This window comes from Panthera uncia, chromosome B1 (assembly GCF_023721935.1).
Source record: "Panthera uncia isolate 11264 chromosome B1, Puncia_PCG_1.0, whole genome shotgun sequence".
In the NCBI taxonomy this organism is placed as follows: Eukaryota; Metazoa; Chordata; class Mammalia; order Carnivora; family Felidae; genus Panthera; species Panthera uncia.
Genome location: NC_064811.1, coordinates 157776282 through 157789167, shown reverse-complemented (window position 1 = coordinate 157789167; position 12886 = coordinate 157776282). Strand labels below are relative to the sequence as shown.

Sequence of the window (12886 nt, the reverse complement as noted above, 5' to 3'; positions counted from 1 at the left end):
GGGGGGGGAGGGCGGGACACTAATGATGTGGCTAGGCCATCAACACTCTAGGGGCCAGGTGGAGGGCTTTTCACACAATTCAAGCATTTGCTGGCCTCTGAAATGAACGTAAGTACAGCTTATCTTCATTATTTGTGGACTGTGTATTTGTGAATTCATCCACTTGCTAAAATTTATTTGCAAACCCAAAATCAATACTTGTGGTGCATTCCCGGTCATGCGCAGAGTGGCAAAACATTTAAGTCACTTGACAGGCACATTCCAAGCCAAGGCTGATCAGGGTGACACTGCCTTCTTGTTTCCTACTGTAAACAAGTGTCCTTTTCAGTCTACTTAGTACACCATGATATTTTCTGCATTTCTGTGCTTTCTGTTGGTGATTTTTGCTGTTTAAAATGGCCCCCAAGTGTAGGGCCAAAGTGCTGTTTAGTGCTCCTAAGGCTGTAAAGTGCCTTATGGAGAAAACACCTTCATCCGATAATCTTCATTCAAGCATGAATGATAGCACTGTGGGCCAGGAGTTCAATGGTAACGAGTCAACATTAAATGAGATGTCTTTAAACAAATATACATAAGACAAGGTTATGTACTGACAAAAATGTTGTGACCAGAGGCCCACAGCAACCTCACCCTGTACTTTCCCTAAAGCGATGGTTCAGTATTCAGCATTCGCTGTGTTTGTGGCAACTCTGTAGAACACAACCACTGCAAACAGTGAGAATCAACCGGATCTAGGTGATGCTCGAGCTTGTGTTCTGATTTGAAAACCATCCACGGAACCTATGGCTCACACCACACACACACATAAAAAAAGTCCTTACCAATCATTTGAGCAATGGTCTTTTCATATTCAGCCACAATTTTCCTTAAAAAAAAAAAAAAAATTATCAGAAGAGATTTTTCAATAGACGTTCCTGAAATGCTGCCCCAAACAATTAAACACATTAACAAATGAACATTTCAACAAATAAGTACTTGAACGATGTTCAAATGAACAAATCTACCCTTTTGGGCAGCCTGCCCCCTCTAATTCAGTCACAAGTTTTATTTTACAGTCTTAGTTCCAAAAGCATTTCAGTTATTCAAAGACTTTAAAGATCACCTTTCTTTTCAGTGAAGTGCCATAAAGTTTCCCTGACCCTGCCGACCCTGTCCAGGGACTGGCGCTCTTCCCTGTGTGCCTCCCTACTGTCACTGGTGGTGCCCATCACTGTGACCCTGCATCCAAGTCCTTTATGATGGCTACCGTAAGCTCTCTAAGGGCAGGGGCTGTCCCTTCCTCTCCGCCACACCTGGCATGGGACCTCACACCCAGGAAATGCTCAAAACACAAGTAATACAAGAGCTACAAGTTAGAGCGGGCATATTTAAAATATGTCTTAATCATTCAAGTGCTGACTACACAAATGTAGAAACTATGCTTTTTTCTTCTTCTTTGATCCTATCTTCAGTTATTTCACAGCCTCTAACTCTCCATTCTAGGGAATGAGCAGCAAAAATAAAAAAGATTTCAATTTAAGGTCAATTTTGTTTCCGGTTAACATGCTTTTTATAATCTATTTGATGGTGATGAAAGTTGAAGCCATCATGCATAATTAATTTGAGAAAAGTATTATAGATTATAATGCCTCCAGAATCGAGTATGTCGATAAATCTTATTCTTCAGTTCAAATGGAAATTGATGTCTTTTCAAAAGACAAGAATCATGTGGGTTCTGCTTACATGTAATGTTCTCAACATCCCACAAGAAGCTACCGTATGTGAATAACTGGTCAGCAATCCTCATAAAAAGATGCTGTCACAGTCACAAATTAAAGTGCAAATATCAATGCCCTCAAGTTCTCAACACCAGGTTCTGTGGTAAGCAAATACTTTCATCACTTCATTTATATGAAATCTAATAATGCATAAAGGTATCCAATCCCTCCCCCAAACCTCCAGTCTAACCTCATCTCCAACACTTCTTGTCGGGTTTCTTCGTATTTTTTCTTCCATTCATTTGCTTCGATTTCCTTAGTGATTATCTAAATTGTAATAGAGATAGAGCTTGGTTTTACTGAATCTATTACAGTTTGAATTTAAGATTGGAAACTGAAAACGACACGCAACCAGGTGCATCCTGAGACATTTGAGCTCCATGAGGAATATAAAGTCTCAACGTCTGTGTATAATGCTCACAAGCATCTGGAAAAATGTTCTCTCTGCCACACAGGATGGCAGAAATGTAGCCACCAAGGTAGGGGTGAACAGAACATCCCCCAGGGAAGATTCCAAGTGATAATCACAATCTCTGTGAATTCTGCCAGGGTCCAGGGTCTGCTCTCAGCTCTGCATGCCCAGAACCGTGACTGGGACAGGACACCAAAAGAAGAGCTATCTGCCTGGCAGAGATGCGCCTTAACCAAAATACTGATTTTACTTAGGATAAGAAAAATCAGAGCATTAGCATGACCAGCACATTCTCTTCCTTAGAGATCTCTGCTTGATAAGAATGAAGTCACAACTAGGGGCTCAGAAGTTCAAATCCTTTAGCCAGATGCACCCATCTCACCATAGGCAGGATCTTGCTTGTCAGACCAGAACCCATATTCCTATTTGGGGTGCCCCTGCTAACTGGGAAGAAATACTCTAAACTCATTACCTCAAACTCTGTGTGCCTAGGCACAGCTTAGAAGGGCATCACTGCCCTCCTTTTATTCTACGTCTCTATGCTTCTCTCTTTCTATTTGGTACATTCTTTATTTTGTGCCTTTAGTCAGGGTCTCAAGAAGCTAGCAGCCAGCCCATCTGCCTGAGGTGACGAGGCACATGCCTGTTCTGCTCCATTAGGGCATCACCTCACAGTTTCGCTCTCAGGAGGAAGTTAGGGTCATTTTTCTCATTGACAAGATTTTGGTAGGCCTCCTTACCATGTTCCCGAGTTCTGACAACAGGGCCAGCTGACATCCCCCATTATCAACTTAATGCTATTTTTTGAAGCTTTAAAAGGCCTTGATATCAGAGGCTCTTAACTATTCCTATTATATTATGAAAATAAAATTGCTACAGCAAGGGAATTCCCTTCTTTTTAAAAAAAAAAAGGTGGAATCAACAAGAGATGCACAAACCAAACATACAAAATACAGCTTAGAAATATAATGGGAGAGAGTGGTAACTGGGCAACAGCGTCTTTCATATTTTTTCAGATCATCCAGGAAAGACCTAGCAGTAATCTATTTTGAACACAGAATTGAAGTTGTTTAGTTAAAGAATTGAACTGTTTAAAGAATGGATGAAAGTAAGAGACATCTTATATTATTGCAAATTTAAGAAATTTTTAAGCATGAACATATCATATCTGTCAAAGGAAGGCACTGATTTAGTTATATATGTGGGTAGAGTCGGCAGAATTTGATATTTAAAAAACTTCAAGGCTGAAAGATAAAGAAGTGTTGTCGGCTTTGTCCCCAGGACACCAGAATGTCGGGACTCTAGCACCAATGCAGAGTTTACAGGGAGCCCTTTATATGAGCTCAACAAGCTGCAGGAAATAGGAACTTCCAGGAGGGGATAACTCAAGCCAAACAGAGATGGAATCTACCTGCTGGCCCATGGGCTTGACAAAGACATGGGAGTGATAAGTGGACAGAACATGAGGGCCTTTACCTCTTCTCTTATGAGGGTGAGCACAGCTGTCTTATCGGATTCGCTGAGGCAGATGCCATCCAAGGGGCTCTCCCCTCCACAGGCCACAGACACGGGGGCCTTCTCCACAGAGGACTCCAACAGTCCCTGAGGGGAGGAAGAAGTTACATTTAATATGTTCAGGCTTCAGCTTCTTAACCCCAAATAGCGTCCTTCAATAGCGTCCTCATTGCTACATTGATTACAATCTTTAAAAACACGTTTGAAGAAAAAAAAAAAAAAAAACACAGCAGGAAACTCAAAAAAAAAAAAAATCTAGTTAAAGTAGTTATTTAAAGGAAAAACTGGGGCATTTGGGTGGCTTAGTTGGTTAAGTGTGCGACTTCGGCTCAGGTCATGATCTCACGATCCGTGAGTTCGAGCCCCACGTCAGGCTCTGTGCTGACCGCTCAGAGCCTAGAGCCTGCTTCGGATTCTGTGTTTCTCTCTCTCTCTCTCAAAAATAAATAAATGTTTTAAAAAATAAAAAAACAGAAAAAACTGAATATGGGGTGGGGAGGTTGGCTTCCATTTAACAGAGAGCCTAGTGAAGTTTTCTTCTTATCCAAAAAGGATAAAATCTGATTATCACAGTGACCAGTCACCAAAGATCACATGCACCAAAGAGAAACCTGTCTATATAAAGTGTAAAATGTCTCATTTTTCAGGGGGTTTCTGGTTTCCAGGGAAAATGTGTTCCATGTAACTTTTCCCAAAAAAGGTGTCAACTTTTTAACACAGTGATACTTTGTGTACAACTTTAGCCACTTTGGGTGGAAATGTTTCCAAAATGGACTACTAACTTTCAAGCTTAAGGAAGCAGAAATGGCAAACACACGGCTGACTCCCCTCCCCCCGCCCCAGAATGAGTCAGGGTCATCAGGAACTTCAGCTGCTCTGTTGTGGCGTGTCCCTGCCCTGGCAGTGTGTCAGGTTACAGCACTAATGGGCCCTCCCTCTACAAAGCGGCCATGTGCCTGTACTCTCAGTTTTTTGCTTCCTTGTTGCTGCTAAGTTTTCAGTTCCTTTCTGATGTGACAGAACTTAAGCTTTTATCATAAACTCAGGTTCCAGAAAGCCACGGTGGTTAGTATTTTTTCACAAGAACATGGACTTCATCCTATTCTCCTTCCTAAAAGGCATTTTGGGGGCTATTTCCGCCCACGGTATGTAAGTAAACTTTTTTACGTAAATAGGGAAAAAGTCAGTCTAATAACATCCAAAATGCCAGCCCAAGTGATCTGGCAATAATCTTAACAATCTTAAGTATCTGTATAACCAATCCATCAGTTAGTGATGATAATCAATCAGTTCTCTGGTATCTTGTTTGAACCAAGACTGAACAGAAAAGTCCCAAGTCAGAGATCAGTGGTTTTTAAACTTTTCATGGTCATTACAATTCGGTCTTTCCCTAAAAAATGCCCCCCCCGCCCCCCCCCCACAATTTTTGCATTTAGCTTCACATAGAAGGGCCCTGATACAGAAAGCCCTGGTTTAGGCCACAGAAAAGGGAAATGCAAAAGCCACAAGCTGGCAGTGCCCATTTCAAGCAGCATTTGGGGGAAGGTACCCACCATGCTGACAGGAGTCTGAGGTCCCCCCCAGAAACACTATCTTGGGGTAGATCTATCACTAGAGCCAGAAGCCACTTGTGGTGAGCAGTCTCAAACATGGCCTGCAATGACCCCCACCCTGCTGGTACTAATCCTCTCGTGTAATCTCCTCCCCTCGGGAGCAGGCTGGTCCTGGTGACTTACTTCTAAAGAGACTATGGTAAAAGTCATGGGATGTCACTTTTGATATTAGTTTACAAAAAGACTGGCTTCTGCATTGTGAGAAACTCTCTATGGAGAGGCCCATGTGGCAAGGAATCAATGTCTCTGCCAACAGCTAGTAAGGACCTGAGACGTGCCAACAGCCACGTGAATGAGCTTGGAAATGCATCTACCCCTGATTGAGCCTAGAGGTGACCACAGCTCTGGTTAATACCTTGATCGCTGCCTGTGAGAGGTCAGAGGCACCCTGCAAAGCCGCCCCATGACTTCAGAGCCAGAAATGATAAGAAGTGCTTCTTGTGGATAATGAATAAACCTCTCGACATCTGAGTCATTACACTGACTTCCTGTGCCATACTTCCCAAAGAAACTTTCTCATAATCTTGCTTCCCATGTAACTTGCCTACAGGGAGATAACACCCTAGGGTCAAGTTGACACATTTGGTTCACTTTGTTGTTAGATTTGATTCTAAATTAATGCGCTTTAAAATCAGTCTTTTGTGTTTTTATTATTTGAAGCCAGGATCCCCAAGCTAATTCTAAAAAACAGCTCCCCTGTGCTTCCAATGACCCTCAAGTTAGCAAGAATTTGGGAAATAAGCCAAAAGAATTTTCCTAGTAAGGAAAATATCAATGTCTATTCTCCAGTTCAGCATCTCCATCATTTGTGAGGGGATGAATGAGTTGTCTGCCTACTTGCTTCAACAACTTAATGTGTCTGGAAGAGGCAGCACTCTGTTGGAGGTGGGAGACAGAACTCAGATGGTGGCAGAAATATCCAGATGACTGGGCTTTGCAGCCTGCAGCCCTGCCTCCCCTGGCCACTCCCCTCCACCAGGCCACATGCCTCTCGCCTCACGGCTCAAACTGCAACAGCTCTTAGGAATTTATGGCCATGGCCTATTTTAGCCGCCTTTTCAAGAACCCTAGGATTCAGTTTTTCACACTGTTCAGTCCTTCATATTGCTTATCAAACAGCACAGAAAGCCTACAGAATCTACCATCTCAAAAAACTGCGCCGGATCCCTTCCTAGCCTGGGCAATCTAACACGTTTAACAAAGATGCCAACCCAGTTGATCAATCGTGGCCTTCGAAAAGGGTCCCTTTTCATGTCCCCTAATCCTCTTCCCTGTCCCCAAAAAAACATTTACAGTTGAGGGCCAAAAAACGCATGTCTGTAGATAGTGGAGCCCAACACAGTCCTGGTTGCAGGATTTGCAGTGAGCAGGATGCCACAATGGAAACCTCTTTGCCCAGCTCCTTGCAGTGGGAGAATTAGCATCATTAATCTCTCACAGCATGCTGAGTTCATCCCATCTTTTGCCCTTGAACTCACTGGACTAGTACCACCCCAGGTACTTCTCTCTAACAGAGACATGCCTGAAAAACCAAATGAACTTAACTTGTAAGAAGTTTAAGATGTCCTAAAAAATAAAAATAAAAAAAATCAATAAAATAAATTGACTCCTACTTGAAAAATGCTGCAGACCAATAGCTGATAAACAAGATGAGACTGGCTACCCATCACTGACTGTCCTCTGGCCTTAGGTATTTTGCCCTGGCCGCCACCAACCACTGGCAATGAGACCGCAAAGGAATTCACTTCCAAGCAGCCCAGAGAGGTGTAAAACAGTGAATGCTAGGCTAACCAGACTCTTTCACTGAGCGTCCTGAATATGGTAATTGCTTCATGCAATACCTATCCCACATTCTAGGAAGTAGAAATTCACCAATTTCAGGAAGTTCAACTGGGGTTACTTTTTAAAAGATGGCAACATAGGATATGTTCAGCAGCTGGCTCCAAAGGCAAGCGTTCCCCATTTTTCTTTCTCGCTCACCTTCCCGCCCTTTTCCTATCAGCACTGCCCCATCTCATAGAGGTCTAGCTCTTTGCAGCTTCCATCTTTTACGCTACCAATTCCCGCATCCTCACAACCACTCGGACCAGTCAGACAGGTGCTCTTGTTCTATGGATGAAGAAGTTGGGAATCCGGAAGTGGAACCAGTCTGTAGTTGAACCAGTCTGTTTCAAAAACCGGGTAAGCCACAGAGATCTGCAGCCGTGCAGAGCAATGCTTGGTCCCCTTGACACAACCTTCTTCAATCATCTCCTTGTTATTATCACACACTGAAAATACAAGGAAGCGCTCCCGCAGTACTTGGAAAACTTCAAAAGGAACTGGCTTCCCCAAGTGCACACACAGGCTGTTCTGCTGGAGCGTGTAGTTTCACCCTCTCGTGGGTGGGGACGGCAGGCACCCCTCCCTCTCAGAGATGAGGAAAGACAGGCCAAAGCCCAAGAGTGGCTGTGCTGCAATCAGGTGGCCCGGCTCCCAAAACAGTGATTTTACCCAGAAACATATGTCACTAATGCGTGAAGCCCTTGTGAGAGGACAACGCTCCTGAGACCCTATGTGCACATCCTCCTTCTGCTCACACTTCCACAGGCTCCTCCCTCCACCCATGTCCCTTCACGTCTACTGCTCACTGTGTCCTGTAGGGAACGCCGTGGGTCATGGCCTAATAGTGAGTCCTGAAAACAATTTACTGGGACACACAGTCTGCATTAAAAAATGAAATAGAATATCAGAGTAAATCACACAAAGGAAGGTAGATACTGGTTTGTCTGTTTGCTTTAATTTGAGAGAGAGCACATGCAAGCAGGGGAGAGGGGAAGAGGGAGACAGAATCCCAAGCAGGCTCCACGCTCAGCACGGAGCCCAATACCAGGGCTTGAGCCCACGACCCTGGGATCATGACCTGAGCTAAAATCAAGAGTCAGATGTGAACCAACTATGCCACCCAGGTGCCCCTGACAGATACAATTTTGTGCAACTTTTTTTTCTAAATTTCCTTATTTTTTTTTAAGGTTTACTTATTTTTGAGAGAGAGAGAGAGAGAAAGAGAGAGCGCGAGCACATGAGCAGGAGAGGGACAGAAGTGGGGGGGGGGGGTGGGGAGGCAGAGGATCCAAAGCAGGCTTTGTGCTGACAGCAGACAGCCTGATGTGGGGCTCAAACTCATAAACCGTGAGATCAAGATCTGAGCCTAAGTCCAATGCTTAACCAACTGAGCCATCCAGGTGCCCTTTGTACAATTTTTTTTTTATAAATATACAAATGCATATGTTGTGATGTGTTATCTCTATATATATATGTTAGTCAAGATGCAAAAAAAATTTTTTTTTCAATTATCCTGTGTCCCAAAGGCCTTCAAATCTATTAAATCCAACCCAGGCTTTTCTTGAACTCATGCTATGTACTTATTAGAACTGTCTCCTGGAAATAATGGACTTAGAAGGTCCCACAGATGTCTCAGAGCCACAGATCTAAAAATTAATTCCTACAATTCTGCTTTTCTTTCTGTATTCTTTTTTTTTTTTAAAGACTTATTTTTTAAGTAATCTCTACACCCAACATGGGACTTAAACTTACAACCCCAAGAACACAAGTCACGTGCTCCACCAACTGAGCCAGGCAGATGCCAACTGTATTCTTAATTTACTGATTCCTGTGTTCAGCAGTATTTATTGTGGTAGGTGCTAAGGTAGCAGCAAACAGTCATCTACCTGCACCAAGCTTAAAGTGTTAGAAGGAAAGAAGGGAAAACAAGAAGTGACTCCAAGGAGTAGCTTCACAGAACTAAAAGAAATTCCATAAATTAAGGCAAGAGTCAGATGTGCGAGGGAGAGAGGAGACAGCAGATGCTGGAGACAAAGGCAGAGTCCCACTGCAGAAAGCCACATTGGCCATAGGAAGCATCTGAACTTACTCTAAAGACAAGGGAAGCCAACCAGGAGGTTTAAGCAAAAAGTAACAAGATCAGTTTTGTGTTTAAAACATCACCTTGGCTTACGTAAAAGGATAAGAGAATAAGCCTGGGAACAGGGGGATTGGTTAGGAAATTACTCCTTCCTTCCTTCCCTCCCTCCCTTCATTTATATTTCATTATTTTTTTTTTTTACTTTTATTTTAGACAAAGAGAGCGTGTGGGCAGGGGAGAGAGGTGGGGGGCTGGGGAGAGAGAGAATCTTAAGCAGGCTCTATGTTCAGTATGTAGCCCAAAATGGTGCTCGATCTCGCAACCATGGGATCATGACCTGAGCCAAAAACAAGAGTCAGACATTCAATTGACTGAACCACCCAGGTGCCCCTTACCATCATATTTAAAAAGACTGGTGGTGGCCATGGGCTGGAGAAAAGTAGATGAATTTGCAATATATGGTTTCTGGACATAGAAACCACAGATCTTGCTTGTGGAAATAAGAGGGAAGGAGGAGTCCAAGGTTATCTTAGGTTTGTGGGGTGGGTTATCAGTAACACTGACCACTAGGACGTTAAAGGAAGAAACCCTGGGTGGCTTTTGCCAACCTTCCCTTGCCACCACCTCCACCCCAGCTGCAATGCACATCTCCCAAGTCGTCTCACCAAGCAGTCATGGTTCTACCTGATAAATCTCTCAGCCTCCAGCCCATCCTTTGAACTATTACTGATTATGATACTCCTTACTTACAACCCCACAATAGTCCCCAACTGCTTCTACCATGAATTCTAAGACTCCTGGCACCATGTCTATGGCCCCTGATGATCTGGCCCTCACCTACCTATGTAGAGTACCCTGTGATCACGTGAGATTACTAACAATTCCACTTGCTTATAAAGGCCATGCTTCTCACTTCCTGCCTTTGTGCAGGGCAACTCTGCTGCCCAGAAAGCCTTTCACTACCTTACCGGTCTTGCAAACCCTATTCTTTATTTACAACTAAGTTTTCAAATGGAGGAACCTCAGACAACACCACCTTAACCATGTGATCAAAGTTAATTCCACCAATAATGGGACACACTGAGATCCACAATGTCACTTCTGATGGATTCATACCCAAAATGCACAAACTGCATTTAATCACAAAGAAACACTGGACAAACCCAAATTGAAAGATATCCTACAAAACTGACCTGTATTCTTCAAAAGTGTCAAGGTCAGGAAAGATAGAGAGACTAAAGAACTATCACAGATTTTACAAATGAAACAATGAAGGAGGGTTCAATGAGGAGGTGGGGGGAAAACTGAGTTAATACCAATAAAAATGAAAAGTTATTAAAAAAAAAAAAAAGAACTATCACAGATGATAGGAGACTAAGAACCTGAGAACTAAATGCAACATGCAATCCTGAGTTGGACTCTGCACCAGAAAGAGGACATTACTGAGACAAATGACAAAATTTGAATATGGTTTATAGGTTAGAAAATAATACTGTACCAGTGTTAATTGATTTTGTTAACTGTACGTGATTATATAAAATGTTAACATTCAGGGGCATCTGGGTGGCTCAGTTGGTTAAGCATCTGACTCTTGATTTTGGCTTAGGTCATGCTGAGCCCCATGTATGCTTACAGTGCGGAGCCTGCTTGGGATATTCTCTCTCTCTCTCTCTCTCTCTCTCTCTCTCTCTCCTCTCAAAATATTTTTTTTTTAATAAAATATTAAAATTCAAAGAGTATGAGTGAAAGAAAGATTTACAGGAATTCTTTGTACTGTTTTTGTAAGTCTATAAAGTTTTAAATAATTTTCTTTTAATGAGCTCAAATTCAGCCTCCCAGATACTGGCTACACAGGCAGTCAGCCCTGGCTCCCATAGGCCCTGGAACACATTCTATTACAACATTCATATAGCATTAGTTTCCATTTTGTATCTACTACCAGTACTGTTTAAAAAAAAAAAAAAAAACACAATGCAAGGCATACATAATTTAAAAATTTTCACTAGCCATTTAAAAAGTAAAAAGATATAAGTGAAATTAATTTTAATAATATAGTTAACTATATTTAGATATATATCTAACAATACATCTATATCTATCTACATACATATTGAGATGATCATATCTTAGATATATGATATATATCTAACTATAGATATATATCTAACTATATATCTATATCTATCTCTATATATAGTTAGATATCTAACTATATCTATCTATGGATATATAGATATATATCTATATCCATAGATAGATATAGTTATCTATAGTTAGATATAGTTATCTATAGATATAGATATAGATATAGTTATATATCTATATAGATATCTATATAGATATAGTTATCTAACTATAGATATATAGATATCTATATATCTATCTCTATATATAGTTAGATATCTAACTATAGTTAGATATATATCATATATCTAAGATATGATCATCTCAATATGTAATCAATATAAAAGTTTGAAACATTTTTTTCTTTTCTTTTCTTTTTTTTGTACTAAGTCTTCAAAGACTAGTTGTATTTTATACTTAACAAGACATCTCAATTCAGACTGGCTACAGGTCAGGCGCTCAGTGGCCACTGGATAGGAGATCTCAGGATAGGCTATGAGCTCAAGTGAAGAAACTTGTATTTACATTTCATCCCCAGCACCAAACAATGACTACAGTTTATTTAATGAATTAACGCGGGCTTTAAAATAAATACTAAGGCGTGCCTGGGTAGCTCAGTTTAGCGTCTGACTTCAGCTCAGGTCATGATCTCACAGTTCATGAGTCTGAGCCTCTTGTCAGGCTCTGTGCTGACAGTTCAGAGCCTGGAGCCTGCTTCGGATTCTGTGTTTCCCTCCCTTTCTGCCCCTCCTCCCACTTGTGCTCTCAAAATAAATAAATAAATAAATGAATGAATGAATGAATGAATGAATAAATAAAAAATACTGAGAAAAAAAAAAAAAAAAGATTGAGCTGCACCTCCTCTACACCCCCTACCCCCTACAAATGTAGGAACTTACAGTCATGGTAGATCCATCTTTCTCCATCTTCTGGCACGTCTCTTTCTCTATGCCTAAAACACAGAGAGTCATTTTTATAGTTATCCCAAGAAGTCCGTTCCTTTCTTTCCTAGTGAAAGACTCTGAAAACCTCAGTGCAGGCCCAGACTGACATCTATGAACACATGAACAGCATTTCAAGATTTTCAAGGGAGCACTGGCATTTGGTTGACGGCTGTGTAAGTCTGTGTTACACGTCTAAAATATTCAGAAGGGAAGTGTGGGGTTAGCCAGCCATACACAGGATCGCCATCTTCAGGTGGAAAGAATAGCAAGGCTGCCACCTTGTGTCCATGAAAAGTTCTGTAAGTTGTACCAACCAAGGGACTATTTCAGAAAGAGGAAGCGACAAGAATGCTATTTTCTTACCAAGTCTGAGTCAATTTAAATTCCAGCCCAGGAGGGTATCCTCAGACTAATTAATGTAGCAGACAAAACAATAAACTCTAAATTTCAATGCCTGAAAATATAAATTCATTCTCCTCCCCACACCCTTCAAACTTGTCTCCAGTCTACCTTCCACTCTACCACCACCAAAGGCAACATTAAAATAAAAAATACTATGCCTTTTCTAATTAAAGGAATGTGTACTCATTGAAGAAAAAATGTTAAATATGAAAGGG

At 41.6% G+C, this 12886-nt stretch overlaps 1 protein-coding gene across 11 annotated transcripts in view; it reads right to left on the bottom strand.

Annotated features, from left to right (window-relative positions):
• Positions 1-12886, bottom strand: part of TACC1 (transforming acidic coiled-coil containing protein 1) — a 120502-nt gene that overhangs the window by 10881 nt on the left and 96735 nt on the right. For all 11 annotated transcript variants that reach the window (XR_007458171.1, XM_049632416.1, XM_049632420.1 and 8 more), the window contains 4 exons: positions 12225-12277; positions 3646-3771; positions 1948-2024; positions 822-865 (listed from right to left, as the gene is read on the bottom strand). Coding sequence is in view for 10 of the 11 variants with exons in the window: in XM_049632416.1 (XP_049488373.1) it covers positions 822-865; positions 1948-2024; positions 3646-3771; positions 12225-12277 (300 nt within the window). In the remaining variant the exon portion in view is untranslated. The remainder of the gene's footprint in view (positions 1-821; positions 866-1947; positions 2025-3645; positions 3772-12224; positions 12278-12886) is intronic.